Below are 19,692 nucleotides of genomic sequence, written 5' to 3' on the forward strand. Positions count from 1 at the left end.
ACGATTACTCAAACATGAATTACTCCAAATACAACTTCAGAGGGTAAGTGACTTTATGTTGGCTAATATGTTGGTAATACTTGTACCGTATAGTATAAGTCGCCAAAAAATACATAATAGTGAAGAAAAAAACATACTTCACATATAAGTCATATCTGTGTATAAGTCGTACCCCCAGGCAAACTATGAAAAAAAGTGCGACTTTTACTCCAGAAAATCCGGTAGTTTTTTGCATATGGCCCCAAACTCAGATAAACAAGAGAGTCACGTCAGAAAACAAAAGGTACACGTCAGCATCACGGAACAAAACCAGAACGAACGTAAAGATCTTAAACGCCTGAATAACTCCCCTCACACAGATCCACTCAGGATGTTTAAAACAACAGCCTTAGACGTGGAAGCACAGTGGGCGTGTCACAGTGGGTGTGTCACAGTGGGCGTGTACAGGTGGAGGTGAAAAACGAAGGTAGACTGACAAAATGGCGTCTTGAAAATAAGCGATTAAAGATTACTCAAACATGAATCCCTCCAAATACAACTTCAGGAGAGAAAATGTAGAGGGAAAAACAAGTAAACATGAATAAAAGCTTTAAAAAACAATAATTAAATCTATATATCGTAGAGAGACAAAATCACCCGCGTCTAGAACAACAAAACATCTTTAATCCTCCCGGTGTGATGTCATCAACGTGCGACTCTCTAAACTAGAACTCTCTACTTCCTGTAACTTTCAGCAAAACATTCAACTTTTCTTTGTGTAAAACAAATTTATATTTACGATGGGCCCATTGCTGTTCATCGTGTACTTTAACGACTTGCCCCAAATTCATCCGTCTGTTTTGTATATTGACTCTAAAAACAAACATGAAGCTGCTATACATCTATAATATATAAAATAATAAAATATTCCACCATTTGTGTACAGTGATTAAAAAATTAAATCTAAACTTGTACATGACTGAATTTCAATTTCTTTAATTTGTCCCTTTGTCGTCATTACAGCTGTTGGTGTGAGAACAAGTGCATGACATCTATTCAATTCAATTCAATTCAATTCAATTTCAATTCATTTATTTTGTAACGCCCAAAATCACAACAACAGTTGTCTCGAAGGGCGTTCATGTTTTGGTTGATGGGGGAAACCGGAGTACCCGGAGGAAACCCATCCAGACACGAGGAGAAACATGAAAAACTCCACACAGAAAGGCCTGGGTGACCCGGGGATCAACCAAACCCTCTGCTGTGAGACATGAGCCACTCAGCCACCGTGCTGCCTACACAACATCTGAGCTTCCACTCGAGGGACTTCACCAGAACTTTATTCTGATGCCGTCCCTCAGAAACTGTATATTTATGTCACCACAAGTGACTCAAGGTGACTCAAACAAACAAGGAAGGTTTGAAGTTTTGAGACATCTGACTTTCATCTAAGAGACTTCAGATCCCTCGGAGGTAAAGTCAGATAAACAAAACTTCAAAATCCAGCTCAAAGAAAGTACTTACGAAGGGAATAAAGACCTAAAAAGCCCCGATACCCCTTCTGTTGGTCCATATTTCATATAAACTCCAGCTGCCACTGCACAGCCACCTGCGATCAAGAGTCCTTTTGTCCAGTTACTGCTTGTATCTGGACCTGGCGATTCATCGCTGTTTTGAGCTTCTTCAGGAATTGTCTGGCTGTGCTTGTTCTCTCTAGACTGCAGGCCTGCAGAGAGAGCCCGGAGATGATCATTTTCCAGCCCAAGAGTCTTATTCTTCTCCACTTCCTCGTTGTGTAAAGTGGTGACCACTTCTAACTTTGATCTAAGAACGATCTCATCTACCAGACGTTTGGCCTCACTGGACTGAGTGCTGGAGAGAGTCCGATGTTGCTTCTTGATCTGTCTTTTGAGGTTACAGATAGTTTGATTTGCTCTTACTGACTCTTCACTTAAAAGATCTACGGTACCAGACAGTCGGCTGTTTTTATCCCGGAGATGATCATTTTCCAGCCCAAGAGTCTTATTCTTCTCCACTTCCTCGTTGTGTAAAGTGGTGACCTCTTCTAACTTTGATCTAAGAACGATCTCATCTGCCTGAAATTTGGCCTCACTAGACTCAAGGTTTGAGAGAGCCTGACGTTGCTTTGTGTTCTTCTCCTCAAGTGACCGTACCTGCACTTGAAGCTGTCCAACTTCATCTCTGAGCTCCAGATTTTTCTCAGTTTCTTGCTGAATCTGAGTGTTGAGTTCAGAAATTTGGCATTTGGCGGCCTCTTCCAATTCAATTACATGATCCACAGCAGCAGATAGTTCGTCATTTTTACTTTCTTTTGCTTTCATTAACTCGTCAATTAAAAGATCTACGGTATCAGAGACTTTGATGTATTCACTCTGGAGCTCCTCATGTCTCAGCCAAAGATCCTTGTTCTTCTCCACTTCCTTGTCGTGTAAAGCTCTGACCTCATCTAACTCTGTCTGCAGTTTGGCCTCTCTAGACTGCAGACTTTTGATGAACTCTTTGAGCTGCTGGATCTCTGTTTTCTGCAGCTCATTTTCAATCTCAAGTTCATTTTTTGTTGTGGCTCCGCTCTGTTGTAAAGCGGTAATCTCGTTGAATTGTTCAGCTTCCATCTTTAGAAGAACAAAATTTGTTTCTTCCGTTGATAAAAAAAGGACAAAATGCTACTCTGTAAAGTAAATTACTGTTGAAAAAAACAACCAATATGTTTCACTATGATCACGAACGTTGCGCTCAGACACTGTACTGAAGAGATCCATCGGGTGGTACCAGTACAACCTACGCAGGTCAAAGGCTTTGAGACATCAAAGCTTTGTGATGTCTTTGCTGCGATCTGATTGGTCGTTTTCATATAGAATGACGTCATAGCAACTGCAGTGTTGCCGTGGAAACAAGGAGCCTTTTTTAAACATAATAAAGGTTCATGCAGGGCTCATTGAAATATTAGTATGTTTATAGAATTAAACATGTGAACAAAGCATTTTCATGAAAACAACGTCATTTTCAGCGTGTTGAATCTCGTGTTATTAGACAGTTTTTGTTTAAGTTGTTTTATTTCCGGGATATAAGTTGTTGTTGTTAGTCGTGTTTTGTAAAATCCACGACACTCACTCCATCCTCCCTTTATTCTTACACACGCAGGCATTGGTCTACACAGGTGAAATTCAAATCACACATGTGCACTAGAATAAAATGCACTATTAATTCAAATCATAATGAACACTATAGCGCCCCCTACCACAGAGGTGAAACACCAACATTATCCAATTCCTACGAAATTTGGGGAATCAATTGGAGGCATGAGAAGAACCAAAAAATTACATTATGGCCATGGGTCATTTTCCACGGTTGGCCACCAGGGGCGCAATGAATTGTAAAGCAATTCCCATGGCACTTTTGACGTGCAGGTCTATGAATCTATGATCTAGTCCTAGGTTTTTCATCTGAATGAGCTCAAACTCCACGTGCCACATCTATAGACGTTGTTCATCAATAATCATCCACGTTTTGGAAATATTTATTATGGTTTATGTGTAGCAGACCCTCAAAATATGACTTCATTTCCTGTTTATTTGATTCCCGCTCACGGACACATGGATCAGCCTAAAGAGCTAAAATTCTTGGGGAGATAATTCTAGGCCTCAAAACGCACCAAGATCTCAATTAGACCATACCTGTATTATGCACGAGGTTGCCGGTTCAACGCCGTGGACCACCATTATAATGCGATGGCCACACTGCGCTACACGGTGTGAAGGGCGGCGGATAGCGGCCGGGGAAGTGGCCGGGTGGGCGGAATATATAGCGGAGAATATTCTGGACGAGCAGAGCCGTCAACTGATATTTGGGGGCCTGGGGGCAGCAAGTCTCACATGGGCCCCCCTCTAATACCAATTAATAGGAAGAGAGTCCAATTCTGGGCCCCTAAACCAGGCATGTCCAAACTGTGGCCCGGGGGTTAAATGCGGCCCTCAGACCAATTTTTCTTGGCCCTCAAGCTTCCAGGTGAATTGGCCCATATTACTTTAAACAGTACTTTTTACTGTACATTTCTGAAAATCTACTTTATCAAGCCCATATCAAGTATTTAATGTGTCCTATTGAGAATGTAAGCATGAATAAAGGTCTAGTGGTTCAGTCTAAACTTGTAATAATAATGCAGATTTGAAGTATTCACTGTATTCGCGACCGGTCTATGGCCCTCAATCGGCCCTCAGCTTTGTCTGTGGTTTTATATGTGGCCCTTAATGAGAAAAGTTTGGACACCCCTGGTCTAAACCCCGGGACAACAGACCCCGTTGCCCCCCTGGCGACTCTTCTGTGGATAAGTGTTTTTTTTTCTGCAAATTTTGGAGATATAATGGTGATTATCTTTGTTGGAGATTATCACGAATGTAAAAAATGTCCCACGAACGATTATTGTCAACCATTTTTATCATGATAAACGATATTAGTGTTCATTATACCATGTCCAGGTGTTTTTTTGTTTCATTCACACATGTTTAACACACAAACCCTGCATATTTAGCCTGTGTTCTTCTCTCAAACTGAAAACACTCACACTGTTCCACCTTGTGATGTCATCATGTGGTGATACAGGAAGTGCTCCACTGTGTTTTTAAACTCCACGCACCTTCATTTCTAGAATCATTTGGATCATTTCAAGCCCTGGAGTTGCCAATTTATACTGAACTAAAGGTAAACGGTAGCTTTTAAAAGACATTTAAACTACCACTTCATGACATCACAAGGTGGAACAGAGCATTTTGAGGTTTGGAGATGTAAACAGACTAATAATAAAGGAAACAAACACAACTCCAGGTCTGGTTTTGAGGCGGTAACGACATTAGAACATGATTTAAACCTCACAAGAGTCACTTTTGTGCTCACAGATTCCAGTGTCAGGTAAAACAGATGAACATTAACATTAACACTGATCACAAACACGAGTAGAGCGTAAAAGTCACGCTCAAACACGTCTATCATCATGTCTTACACCTGTGCATGTGACACACCTGAACATGCCACAGGGCTGGAAAGGGAGAGTCCCACAGCGGCTGAATGAGTGACTGCCAAAAAATGAAAAAAATAGATGATTCGTTGCATCAAGCATCAAAAATAGAATAAATATAACTAAAAAAGAGATCATACAGTGTCGGGAGAGTTCACAATTGATTTACAAACTTCCATATTTATTATTTTAAACCAGGACAAGTGCAGAAACATCGCAGTGGGTCACATGATCACATTTTTATGGGGGTAAGCTCTCACAAGTATTTTACTTCTGCTTACTCCTTTTGAGCATTGTACAAAATTTGGGATTTGGATGTACACTGTTTTGTTTTGTTTTTTTGTTTTTTTATTATTATGTCTGCTCAAATAAACAATATTCATTCATCACATTTTTATACAGCGTTTTTCCACTTCTAAGTTGATCAAAACGCTTTAGATCAAGGAACCACTCACCCATTCATACACACATCCATACACACATTCACACACGTTGGGGAAAGGTGAGTTAAGTGTCTTGCCCAAGGACACAACGACAGTATTCATCTGTGGGAGCTGGAATCGCACCGCCAACCTGCCCGCTCTACTAATGATGTTTATGTCGGGAACGGAAACGAAACGCCAACTTTCGGATCAATGGACAAACTAAACAGGTTTAACTATTGTGACTAATGTTGTGAAATGTGAAAACTTGTTATTTTAGTTTTATACGTCTTCAAAATATGGATTTAACTCAGTCCTATTGTGCTTGTGTCTCTATGGTTCTCATCTCTGACACTCGTGGATCATTCTGTTATAATTTACACATTTTAAATCACAATATTCATCTAAAACGATTTAATAAAAGAAACTAATTCACTGACGTTAGAAAACTGCGGTGTCCAATGGAGCTGACGTCGCCGTAAACGTCATCACAATAAAGAGGCGTGTAGCTGTCGGCGCCCCCTACGGACAGATGCACGTCGCACTAGAGCAGCACGTTTGTTTACATTTGTACCAAAATGACGACGCGACGCTGCCGAATCCTACGAATATCAACAATTAAGAAAATAAAACTGGAGAAGGAAGTGCGGACGTCACAGTGGAGGTGAAAACGGGGGTAGAATGACAAAATGGCGAGGTTTGCTCCCCTGAGCTGGACCCGGGACACTTTAGTCATAGGGAGCTCCATAGTCAGGGACGTGGAACTGCCTGCAGCTTCCACGCGGTGTTACCCTGGAGCCAGACTGGGTGACATCAAGGGGAATCTTAGGCTTTTAAAGAAAAGTAAGAATAGGTACCGCCGGATCGTTATACACGCGGGGGGTAACGATACTCGGCGCGGTCAGTCAGAGGTGGTTAAGTTACAGATAGCTGCAGTCTGTCAATTGGCTAAGTCGATGTCGGAGTCCGTGTACTTCTCTGGCCCCCTCCCAACCTATACCAATTGTGAAATGTACAGCCGCTTTTCAGCAGTCAACCAGTGGTTGACCAATTGGTGCCCGCAGAATGGTGTCGTCTTCATAGATAATTGGAGGGCATTTGAGGGGAAGCCTAGGCTTATACGTAGAGACGGCATCCATCCCACGCAGGCTGGCTCCGCCCTGTTAGCTCAGAATATGGTTGCTAGTCTAAATTGACCAGGTAAGACTAGCACGCAGAACAGCTCAGGGAAGCACAGTGACAGTGATAGTGACGTTAGGGAGCAGTTTAGACCAGTGAAGCACAGCTCAGTCAGAGGGAACAGCTCCAAACAGACAGAGACTGTGTGTGCCCCACGTACAAAAAGCACAAATAAAACACCCCTAAACTCTGACAAGGAAGCTGTCAGATCTCATAACTTAACAAAAATAAATAAATGTGCCGCAAATAAACAAAATGATAAGTGTGGAAAATGTGGACTGCTAAACATCAGGTCTCTTTCCTCCAAATCTCTTTTAATAAATGAACTAATTGGCGACCTTAATATTGATCTGTTAGCCCTAACTGAAACATGGCTTCGGGGAAAATGACTATGTTAGATTAAATGAATCTACACCATCAAGTCACATGAACTTTCAGAGTGCCCGGAGCACAGGTGGAGGTGGTGGTGTGGCCGTCATCTCTCATTCTAGTCTAATTCTCAGCCCCAAACCCAACTATACATACCTCTCCTTTGAAAGCCTCGCACTCTCCATTACGTGCCCCAATTGGAAAAACCAAAAAGCTGTTATATTTATAATAATTTATCGACCTCCTGGTCCATATGCCGACTTCCTGACAGAGTTTTCTGATTTCATTTCAAGTTTAGTCTTGAACTGGGAAAAGATTGTTATAGTTGGAGATTTCAACATTCATGTAGATAACGGCAGTGATTGCCTCAGTAATGCTTTTGGTGCACTCCTGGATGGGATCGGTTTCACCCAGAGTGTGAATAAGCCGACTCACTGTCACAATCACACTCTAGATCTCGTTCTAACCTATGGTATTGAGATTAATGATCTAATTGTCCTTCCTCAAAACCCTATACTCTCTGACCATTTCTTAATTACCTTTCAATTTATACTAAAAGACTATCCAGCCCCACAGAAAAAAACTATAATGAAAAGAACATTATCAGATAAATCGGTTACAGAGTTTAAAGAAATTATTGAGCCATTACTGAAAGATATGTCATGTGACAATGACAATAATTTTAATCCAATTGTCACTGATCAATTGGTTGACAGAACAATGCTCACCTTAAAATCTGCTCTCGATGTTGTAGCTCCGCTAAAACAGAAAAGCATTAAACCAAGACCTCCGGCTCCATGGTACACGTTACAGCTCAGGACACTCAAACAACATGTAAGACGCACAGAGAAGCTTTGGCGCCGCTCGCGCTCTGAGCAGTCTCTGAAGGCATGGAAGCTCTGCCTGCTCACTTATAAGGCCGCTCTGCGGAAAGCCCGAACTAGATACTATTCAAATCTAATAGAAGTAAACAAAAATAATCCCAGATTTCTGTTCAGCACTGTAGCCAGGCTGACAAACTCCCACACTGCTAATGAGTCTCTTATCCCCTCGAACATTAGTTGTGATGACTTTCTTCACTTCTTTGATTACAAAATTACAACCATTAGAGACAAAATTAACAAAGCTACTCCAATAATCAGCTCTGAGCAAATCCAGTCTGTAATGCCAATATCCCACATGGACCCTCTAATAATATTAGATAAATTTACTCCTGTTGATGAGGTGGAGATTACCTCAGTCATCATGTCGTCCAAACCATCAACCTGTTTGCTCGACCCTATTCCAATCAGACTCCTCAAAGAAGCCCTCCCCCTAATAATAGATTCCATCCATAACATAATAAATATGTCGTTAGAAAATGGCTACATTCCTCAGTCCTTTAAGTATGCTGTGATTAAACCCCTTTTGAAAAAACCTAACCTAAATCCTGATGAACTAGTCAACTATAGACCTATCTCTAATCTTCCCTTCCTCTCAAAAATTCTAGAACGAGTTGTGGTGAAACAGCTCTGCCGCCACCTGCAGGACAATAATATATTTGAAAAATTTCAATCTGGATTCAGAGCTCACCACAGCACAGAGACTGCACTGCTTAAAGTAACAAATGATTTACTACTAGCTGCTGATAACGGGCTGGCTTCAGTCCTGGTCCTACTGGACCTCAGTGCAGCGTTTGACACCATTGATCACAACATTCTACTGCAGAGGTTAGAATGTGACATTGGAATCAGAGGGACCGCCCTCAAATGGTTTAAATCCTATCTATCAGATAGGTACCAGTTTGTTAGTATAAACCAGAGCACCTCTCCCTGTTCTAAAGTAGCCTGTGGTGTTCCACAAGGATCTGTGCTTGGTCCAATCCTATTTACTCTGTATATGTTGCCATTGGGGAACATTATCAGAAAACATGGCATTAATTTTCACTGCTACGCTGATGACACTCAGCTGTACTTATCAATGAAACCAAATCAGACTGATCAAATAGATAAACTCAGTGCCTGTGTGAAGGACATCAAAACCTGGATGACCTTGAATTACCTGCTCTTAAATCCTGAAAAAACAGAGGTCATTGTCGTTGGTCCCAAAGGTCAAAGAGATTCTCTGTCAGACCAGATAATCTCACTCGACAATGTGAGTATAGCTTCTAGCCCTACTGTAAAAAATCTTGGAGTCCTATTTGATCAAAATCTCTCATTCACAGCCCATATAAACCTAGCTTGTAAAACCGCATACTTTCACCTGCGAAATATAACTAAAATTAGAAATATTTTACCTAAAAACGATGCTGAAAAACTCATCCATGCATTTGTTACTTCCAGACTTGATTACTGTAATTCCCTGCTCGCCGCCTGCCCCAAAAGTACTATAAAGTACTATAAAGTACTATAAGGAACCTCCAGTTGGTCCAAAATGCAGCGGCCAGAGTCCTAACAGGAACTAAAAGAAGAGACCACATCAGTCCTGTACTAAAATATCTGCACTGGCTTCCTGTCGAGCTTAGAATCAAATTCAAAGTCCTCCTCCTGACATACAAAGCCCTAAACGGTTTGGCCCCATCCTATCTGCAAGATGCTATTGTCCCGTACCAGCCAAACAGAGCACTCCACTCTCAGAATGCAGGACTATTAGTGGTTCCTAGAGTGTCCAAAAGTACAGTGGGAGGGAGAGCATTCAGTTACCAAGCTCCTGTGCTATGGAATCAACTCCCTGCTGATGTTAAACAGGCCCCCACAGTCTCTGTATTTAAGACCAGGCTTAAAACCTTCCTCTTCGGTATAGACCAGGTTACATAGTGAGAGAGTTAGGGACATTAAAACCCGGGATAAGATAAGCTGCAGTAGGAGTAACTAGCTGGGGGAAGTATGGCAACCTGAGCACTATCCTCTACTTTGTCCTATTTTCTCATCAGCAATGCTATTCACATGTTGTCCCCTGTCCCACTCCCCCTGTGGAGTGTATCTCTTTCAGATGCCCCGATGACAGCTGGACCCTCTCCTCCTCCCCGCCTGGCCCTCCTCCTTGCCTGGCTCTCCTCCTCCTCGTCTGGTCTTCCTCCCCCTCGCCTGGCCGATTTTTTTTGTGTTGTCTGATTTTTCCTGTTGTTTTGTTTTTTGTGTCTTGGCGGCACGGTGACTGACTGGCAACAGTCATGTCTCACAGCAGAGGGTTTGGTTGATCCCCGGGTCACCAGGCCTTTCTGTGTGGAGTTTTTCATGTTTCTCCTCGTGTCTGGATGGGTTTCCTCCGGGTACTCCGGTTTCCCCCATCAACCAAAACATGAACGCCCTTCGAGACAACTGTTGTTGTGATTTTGGGCGTTACAAAAATAAATGAACTGAATTGAATTAATACTTGTACCGTATAGTATAAGTCGCCAAAAAATACATAATAGTGAAGAAAAAAACATATACTTCACATATAAGTCGTACTTCGAGTATAAGTCGTACCCCCAGGCAAACTATGAAAAAAAGTGCGACTTATACTCCAGAAAATACAGTAGTTTTTTGCATATGGCCGGCCCCAAACAGTGGGCGTGTCACAGCGGGCGTGTCAAGTGGGCGTGTACAGGTGGAGGTGAAAAACGAAGGTAGACTGACAAAATGGCGTCTTGAAAATAAGCGATTAAAGATTACTCAAACATGAATCCCTCCAAATACAACTTCAGGAGAGAAAATGTAGAGGGAAAAACAAGTAAACATGAATAAAAGCTTTAAAAAACAATAATTAAATCTATATATCGTAGAGAGACAAAATCACCCGCGTCTAGAACAACAAAACATCTTTAATCCTCCCGATGTGATGTCATCAACGTGCGACTCTCTAAACTAGAACTCTCTACTTCCTGTAACTTTCAGCAAAACATTCAACTTTTCTTTGTGTAAAACAATTAAAAGTCACCCTGGTGCATGATGGAACGATGCCGTCCTCACAGAACTGAATGTATGACGTCACAGTGTCTGTGTCCTCGTCCAAACTGTCTGTGGCCTTGAACACATCCCAGTCTGTAGTGTCCAAACACGTGCGAAGCTCCTCCACAGCCTCACTGCTCCACTTCTTAGAAGTCCTCACAGCAGGTTTGGAGAGTTTCAGCAGTTGTTTGTAAGCAGGGATGAGGTGAACCATGACGTGATCAGAGAATCCCAGCAGCAGCGCGGGGCACGGCTCTGTAGGCTCTGTAGGCTCTGTAGGCTCCACTGACCGTTGTGTAACAGTGATCCAGCGTCTTCTGCTCTCTCGTCGGGCATTTAATAAACTGTTTGTACTTGGGCAGTTCCTGGCTCAGATTTCCTTTATTAAAATCCCCCAAGATGATTAGTGTCTGTCTTAGAGTTCGGGAAGGTTCGCTCCACATCCAGAATCTGCTCCGCGAGCACGCGCTGGGCCTCGTGCGTGTCCGCGCACAGAGGGATGTAAACAGTGGCCAGAATGAATGAAGTGAACTCAGGTGGAGAATAGAAAGGCCTACAGTTAATGAACAGATATTCCACGGCAGGAGAGCAGTGTTGGGAGATCACAGTCACATCCGTACACCAGGCGTTGTTGATGTAGAAACAGACACCTCCACCTTTCGTCTTTCCCCCGGAGAGTCCCCGTTGTCTGTCCGCGCGGAGGAGCTGGAATCCCTCCAGTTGAAGCGCACAGTCCGGGATACGCTCTTTGCGCCATGTCTCCGTGAAGCATAAGACGCAAGAGGAAGAGAAGTCTTTGTTTCTCCTCATCAGCAGCGCCAGTTGCTGAGTGAGCGAACGTTAGTGTGGAAAATCCCAGGTAAGGGCGTGCGAGCGCCGCGTCACGGAAGGCGCATCAAGGTCCCTGCCCGCTTTCCTCGTCTTCGGCGTCTCACTCTTTTGGCCAAAGAGTGAACAAAATCTACTGCAGGTATTAAAAAGACTGGCAGTAGATCAACAGGAGTGGTAGTTCTGATGGATAAGAGCTCTTCACGGGTGTAAGAGCGAACACAGGACAAACACACAAAAACAAAAAACACACAGCGCACCAAATCACCAGGGCGACCGTACATGGCGCCATCTTGGTTCAAAATGAAAAAGGCTGTACTATAAAAATCCTATGAAAATAATTAGCTTCACCGCTAATCAAAACCCTGTAAAAATAATGTCTGGTATCAGTATCGGTACTCGGTATTGGCGAGTACTAGTTTTCCCTAGTTTCATCTGAAATGTATTGAATAAGTTGATGTACATATCTATCGCGACAGGCCTGTAGTGAGTTAAACGGACCTGATGAAAGGCTGTAGAGGTAAAAACAGTAAAGATGTTTCTGTTCTCACCGTGAGCGTACGATATCGTCCTCTGGATCACATGATGCATCACAGAAAAGGTCTTCTCGCAGGCGGTCTGTGGAAAGAGCAGAAGCTGTCAGGGCCGATCTGGAGAAACAAAGTTGTTATTGGAGCGTTCTTACCTTTAGGTCGTTAGGATAGTGATGCGTCCACGCTAACAGCATCGCAGCAAACAGATCTCCAGTTCCAACAAACACAGCGTCCACCTTTGGCATTTCAATTCTGACCCTCTCGGTCGTCCGGCTGCCGTCCGGATGAACTGAAACAGACGTGGGCCGTTAAAGAACCTGAGGGACTCCCGCAGGACAGACTGGACAGACCTGACCACACGCACCATGGCGCTGGCTGCCCAGTGACACCAGGAAGCGGTCTCCTAATCTGGGCGGCAGGTCGGACGAGGTGATGACCACGGTGTCGGGGCCCATGGCGTGAAGAAGGTCCATCACCTAAACAGCACCAGCAGGTTAAGAAGAGCTACTGTAGAAATGAACTTTACCTTTAAATAATGTCACAACCATAGACTGTTTATATAAATGGACATGGCTAACCCGCTAGCCAGCGCGTTCCAAACAGGAACATGACCATCATTTTCCAGCTCCATCGACTGTAAAAACTGTGACAGCAGCAGGTACAAAGAGAGAGGACAGACTCGTCATTTTGGTCTTAAATGTTCGTATTAACCCTCTACATGATCCTGGGGTTTTTATTTCACTATTGTGTCTGTAAATCAAGATATGAACATTAATAACAGACAAATCAGGTCGCTCCAGCTACCGTTAGCAACGCTATCAATCAAACCTGTTGCTAAGCGTCCGCTTCGTGCTAAACCAGTTCTGTGGGGGGGGGGGGGGGGCAGCGTTACCTTCAGCAGCCTCCCTCCTGATTGGCTCTTTGGTTGCTATGATACTTGTGACGTCTCACTTAGTCCACGTCTTTAAACAGTCTATGGTCACAACATTCTAATGAGTCTGCAGTTTAAATTTAGACAGTGGTGGAACATCATAAAATACTGAGCTGAAATAAAGAACAGATAATTTATTTATTTAAGTAAAAATTAAGTGTTTACTTTTACTTGACTACATTTGAGAGTAGTATCTGTACTTTCTGCTCCACAACATTTTTGAACAGGACTGAAAAGTAAAAGTATTTGTTATTATTGTGTAAGACAAGAAAAACAACGATCGATTCAATTGTTTCTGCTCAAATTTCAGCTTTATAAGACTCAAAATATGACAGAAATACTTTTACTTTTTACTCTTTAAGTACATTTTTAAACTTCAACACTTTTCTTAAACAGATTTTTCCATGTGATACTTTTACTTGAGTATTTTTTGCTCCAGTATCTGTATTCTTACTTCTTGCACCTTTAGATGAAGGGCAGGGCAAAGTTTATTGGGAGAATTTACCGTCTCTGTAATCACACACAGACGCATCACTCCAGCCCTTCAGTTGTAAAAGCCGCACTATTATTATTATCATTACCTCCACAGCGTCCTTCTGGGAGCTGATCGTCTTCCCGGTCAACAACCTAGAACCAAACACAGTTGAAAAAGCAGCAGACTGACCTCTCCGTCCTGTACGCTCGTGTTTGTAAATGAGATTTGATCATACAAAGGTCGTAAAAGCGTCTGTTATGAAAGTCTCCTTATCGTCCCCGTCTCTCAGTCCGCGCTCTGTCTCTGAGGAGATAAAACGCTCGTACTCACTCAGCCTCAAACTGATTGGGAGTGATGATGTCCGCTACCGGAACCACCTTGTTCTTGTAGACGGGGTAGAGATTCTGCGGCACGTACTGCGAGGAAATGAAGTGGGTTTAAAATGTGTGAATCAGAACAAAACAAATGAACGATTCCTTAAAGATCGTTCAGGAGCTAAATGGTAAATGGTCACGTTTTTGTGCGGCGCTTTTCCACCACTGACCCATCCACACACACAGTCACACATCAGTGCACACAGACACTGGGGGCGAGGGGGGTTAAATGTCTTGCACGAGGACACAACGACAGTATTCACGTGTGGGAGCTGGATTCGAATCGCCAACCTTCGGATCAATGGAAAACACTACTGTCGCTTTACTCTCGACAAAAACATCACTGTTAGGGCAGCGAGATCCACTGACCCACAGGTTGGCGGTGCGATTCTGGCTCCCACAGATGAATGCTGGTGTGTCTTTGGGCAAGACACTTAACCCACGTCAGCCCCAGTGACTGTGTACACTGGTGTATGAATGTGTGTGTGAATGAGCCTTGAAGGTGGAAAAACGTTGTATAAAACCACAACCATTTATCATTTCTATTCTCTAAGATTTAATGTCTCAGCTGATATGTCGCCGCCCTATTGGCCAGTGTCATTTTTACAGCTGGATTTGCTTTTGAATGCACTGACGCAGATCTACACACATGATTTTGTTTTTTTACACAGTGCAACACATGACTCTGGAGAAGTGCAAGTGTATTTTGAATGTTTTATTGGATGTTAAGATGAAACTCTCGAAGCCTTAAACCACAGAATAAACAGAAAATCCATCGTAGAAATACATGTACATCATTAAAAATATATGTGTCTTTACAAAGCACTCACCATAGAGCCGTGGTCACCAAGGACTGGGTCACACACTGAAACAAGAAGCACACAGTTCACACGGGCCTTATTCACACAGTCTTTATTTTTACTACTTTATACATTTTATATAGCAGTGTAGTAGTAAAGTACCGTAGTTTCCGGACTATAAGTGTCACTTTTTTTCATAGTTTGTCCAGGGGTACGACTTATACTCAGATGCGACTTATATGTGAAATGATTCAAATATATAATTTCACATCTTTGTTATTGTCACAGTGACGACCACACGAGGGCGCTCTAGACTTGTACCAGTATGACGACCACACAGAAGAGGAAGCGGCGCTGCATCTACGTCCGGAGCAGGTGGAGTTGTTCAGAAGCGACAGAGGATGAAGAATTAGATTTAGTGATTTGGAGTGAGATCCAGAGTAAACTTGTTGCTTGTTTTTTCTGCTTTATTTATCTGATTAACTGTTAATATCTTACGTTAACAAACCAGACACGTGTTCAGTTCTGTCTGTGCTTCATGGAGCTGAATAAATATAAATGTGTTACGTTAGCGTGATGTACTGATATTCAGACTGTTGGTCCATATTTTATTATTATTATTATTATTTTTATAACTTTCCTTTAAAGATAAAATGCCGGTTCTTGGTCTAATTTTATTTTTTTCGCTGGTTCGACTTATACTCCAGAGCGACGTACAGTCCAGAGAATACAGTAATAATAGTAGTAATAGTAGTAACAGCAGTAGCATAGTACTGTGACTCACCATAGACCAGGTTGGGGTTGGCTCTCTTTAGCTCCTGAACGATGTCTACCACCATCTCTAAGAACGATGTGTCTCTGGTGTACCCTAAAACACAACAACGGAGTTTCAGCTGAAAAAGGACCAGACGACAGGCAGAGAGCAGACGACAGGCAGAGAGCAGACGACAGACAGAGAGCAGACGACAGGCAGAGAGCAGACGACAGGCAGAGAGCAGACGACAGGCAGAGAGCAGACGACAGGCAGAGAGCAGACGACAGGCAGAGAGCAGACGACAGGCAGAGAGCAGACGACAGGAAGAGAGCAGACGACAGGCAGAGAGCAGAGACCGGCCTTGCAGACTGGCCTCATGCCTCCAACGTTATGGGAGTTTAAAATCAAAAAGAAACGAGGTAATTCCAGTATATCCTACACAGAACTGACAGGACGTTTACAGCCTCCATCTCTGGATTTATTCTGTGTAATGTAAACTTGGAAAACGACTACAACATTTTAGCTCAAACCAATTCAAGAAACATCCAGACTCCAACTTTTACATAAACACAACATGAGCACAGCTAGAGACGCACCAGCTCTTTCAGCTCCGATACCAATACTGATACTTTGTAAGCGGTGGCCCTGGTCCACCCACAGTACAAGGTTCAGTCGGTGCAAAATGCTGCAGTGCACACGTTCATGGGCGCCAAGAAATATGAGCACATTTTTCCTGTATTGGCCTCTCTCCTCTGGCTCTCTGTCAGCTTCAGGACTGACTTTAAGAATCTGCTGATGGTTTTTAAACGTTTCCAGGGGTTGGCCCCTCCGTCTCTCTGAGCTTCCGTCTGTCCATGTGCCCAGTAGAACTTTGAGATAGATAGATAGATAATACTTTATTGTCAGATCAGAGATCAGCCTGAGATGAATTTGGATGTTCCAAGGATCCACGTAAGAACTCGAGGGGGCGGGGCTTTGGCTGTGGCTGGTCTCAGACTCCAGAACAGTTCCTCTGGGTTTTAGAGCAGCCCGATCTTTAAATATTATACATTTTTTTGTTGAAAACTCATTTGTTCGCACTGGGTTTAAACCCAAGCTTTGTGAGACTCTTGTATTTGTTGTGTTCTATTGTATTTTTGCATGTTTTGTTTTATCAGAGTACACTTTGTCCAGTGGTGGTTGTTTTTAAATGTGCTTCATGAATAAATTTGACGTGACTTGACTTAAAGTATCTGCAGATATCTAATATCAACCAACAGCAGTGTAGGGACAGAAAATGTCTCTTTATTTCCTTAAAACACTGAACTTATTCCACAAGAGATTCAACAGTGTTATGTAACTGGTGTTACAGCTTTGTGTGAATAAAATCAGCCCTTTACATCCAATTAAAGGCCCAGGACATCAACTGAACCGATATCATGGAACCAGCTCATTGTTCAGTATCAGAACAAAACAAATACAAGTACGGCCAAAGTGAATGAAACTAGATCAAATTATTGGTAAAGTACTACAGCTCATACCTGTTAAAACATAGTCATACTGGTGCACGTTGTTCAGTTTGATTCCCTCATAAAGAACGTGGAGCTCGTCTGCCGTCAGCACCTGGCCTTTCCAATGGCTGTATCCTGAGGAGACACAAACATCAGTGTGAAGCCCCCGTGACAGGTTACACTCATCTCACCAAGACACACTTCAGAACCTTAGATTTAAGCTTTACAAAAACATTTTTTTCCATTGTTTTCTACAGTTTTTTAGGTTTTAAGTTTTACTTCCTGGTTGGACATCATGACATCACACTTCCATAACTGTGACCTGCTCCATGTGGAACACCAGGGAATAACTCCTCCACTGTCAGAGATGACGACACGACAGATACAAATATAAGAAAACACCTTTATTTTGTCACAATCTTGTTTAAACTGTCAGAAAAGTGTTTTTGTGTAAACTGGACACAATTATTCCAGTGTGATCATCAGTGTTGGCCTCTCGACTTCCTGTCATTTTCAACATATTTTTCAACTTCACAAACCACTTCATGATTTGAGTAAAAGTATAATTTATATTTATAACAGGTTTTATTCACCAACTTAAGTCAAAATGAGAGAATCATTTCAAACCTGTCGTTTACAACTTTAACAATACTGAAATTTAAAATAGCCAGAGTCCAACAACAAGGAAAAGTTTTTGTATTTCAGTTTGTAGAATCAGAATGTGGAACTGTATGTTTAAACAAAGATATAAAGAAATGATTATGGCTGTATGTAAGTATGGAGAAATGAACACCACTAAAACACAGTAAAACATGCAGTGAGCTGGTGTGGAGTAAAGGGACTGTTTGTTGAAAGTGTCAGGCAGAAGCGTGATTACTGCTAAAATGGCGTAAAAGGGGGTGGGGGCCAGTAAGAGTTTGTTTCTCCTCACTCCTTTACAGAATTTTTGATTTTAAGATTATATTCATGACTGGAAATTTAACATAATGTAAACGTATTATTATTTTTAAAAACATTCTGTGTAAAAGCCACTGCCACTAGAACGGAGCCGTCTCATTGGTCGGTTGTGGACGCTTATGACAGCACGGCTCATGAACACGACGGCTCCAGTGAAAAACACCGAGCCGGAGGAGGCACATTCAGGCGAGTCACGGCGACGTCACGCGTGGCTCCAGAGCACGCCGGTTGCTAGGAGACAAGCTACAGGAGGAATGTGACTGTCACTGCTCCACGCGCTGAGTCGGTTCCAAATAAAAATCAAATACAAATCAAAATACAAATAATCTATATGGAAAAAGGAGAGAGTCGCCGGGCAAAAATGATGCTGTAATAAAAAAAATGGAATATTATTAAAAATTTGAATTGTTGTGCGAGCCAAAGGACCGGAGTGATGCATCAAGTCAGCAAGAGTCGATTTTGTTTTGTTTTTTTACTTTGCATTTTGTAAAAACCCCACACTCTTCATCCAGGCTCCTGTATTTTCCTCACAGCTCATAGGGTTTACATACAGCTCTACAGTCACTGCCATTTTTCCTGCTGACCTTAACCTCTGACCCTGGAGAGATGGGTCTACAACATTCATTTTGTTCTTTTTCTCAACCATCAGATGAAAGGGAATTATCACTTTGAAAGGTACAACCTGCTGATTTTCAAGGCCACACATCTGAGAAGATCTGAGAATGTCCTGTAAACACAAAATAATAGACCCTGGGGCCCGGGACAACTGGCCCCTTTGCCCCTAGACTAGATCAGACGCACATTTTACCCAAATACAGCAAGTCCCTGGAAGAAAAATAAATAAACAACAAAAATATGAGGAATGGGACCTGGATGAAGAGTTTTTTTTACCATGCTGATGCTGTTATGGAAGTACATGTTTCCATTTGTACTTTGTCATATAGAGTGGGTGCTGATGTGCAGACCACTTAGGCCCATTTTCTTAACTTTAGTTCAATTATATCTTATCCATTTGACCTCAAAATCCAATACACTCTGCTGTGTCCACTGTCTGATGTTTATTAAATAAACTGTTTATCCTATTTCCAAACAAGTGTTTTGGCCTCGTGCTCCTTTAACGGGTCTAAACTGGTTTTGTGATTGATGTAATTCTTATCTGAGTGGGATAAATATGCTGTATGTCCTGTACTGTATGTGCTGACACAGCTGAGGCCGACGCTGTGTCAGGGACAGGCTGCTCTTTGTGGAACAACAGCTTTAATCTGACTCTTTGATTCAAGACAACTTCAGTTCATTTTATTATTTAGTTGTTTTACTTGTAGAAATTCCACAAAACCATAGAAGAAAAAATAACAAAAATATGAGGAATGGGACACGGAAAAAGAAGTGGTGCAAATGATCCCACAAAACCTGGAGTTTTTTACCACGATACTTCGCTCTGAAATGTAGAAGCAGCTCTACGAGACAATGGGCGGTGTATAGCACGCTAACGAGCTCACTGTGTCAAAGCTAACAGTCACTTTTATTTAAATCAAAAACATAAAACAACCTATTCAAATTCAAATTAACTAAAATATAAACTACTCAATTATGTTTACCTGTAGAATACTTCAGTTTGTGGTGTTTTTAATATTTATTATGCTTCAAAATTAGCATTG

At 42.2% G+C, this 19,692-nt stretch overlaps 1 protein-coding gene across 1 annotated transcript in view; it reads right to left on the minus strand.

Moving 5' to 3' along the window:
- LOC117382447 (pyridoxal kinase-like) overlaps positions 1-19,692 on the minus strand; it is a 30,963-nt gene that overhangs the window by 6,827 nt on the left and 4,444 nt on the right. Inside the window, exons 3-10 of the mRNA XM_033979630.2 lie at positions 17,108-17,212; positions 15,618-15,701; positions 14,864-14,898; positions 13,990-14,075; positions 13,766-13,811; positions 12,618-12,729; positions 12,406-12,542; positions 12,272-12,338 (exon numbers count right to left, since the gene is read on the minus strand). Of these exons, the coding sequence (XP_033835521.1) occupies positions 12,272-12,338; positions 12,406-12,542; positions 12,618-12,729; positions 13,766-13,811; positions 13,990-14,075; positions 14,864-14,898; positions 15,618-15,701; positions 17,108-17,212 (672 nt within the window). The remainder of the gene's footprint in view (positions 1-12,271; positions 12,339-12,405; positions 12,543-12,617; positions 12,730-13,765; positions 13,812-13,989; positions 14,076-14,863; positions 14,899-15,617; positions 15,702-17,107; positions 17,213-19,692) is intronic.

This window comes from Periophthalmus magnuspinnatus, chromosome 15 (genome assembly GCF_009829125.3).
Source record: "Periophthalmus magnuspinnatus isolate fPerMag1 chromosome 15, fPerMag1.2.pri, whole genome shotgun sequence".
In the NCBI taxonomy this organism is placed as follows: domain Eukaryota; kingdom Metazoa; phylum Chordata; class Actinopteri; order Gobiiformes; family Gobiidae; genus Periophthalmus; species Periophthalmus magnuspinnatus.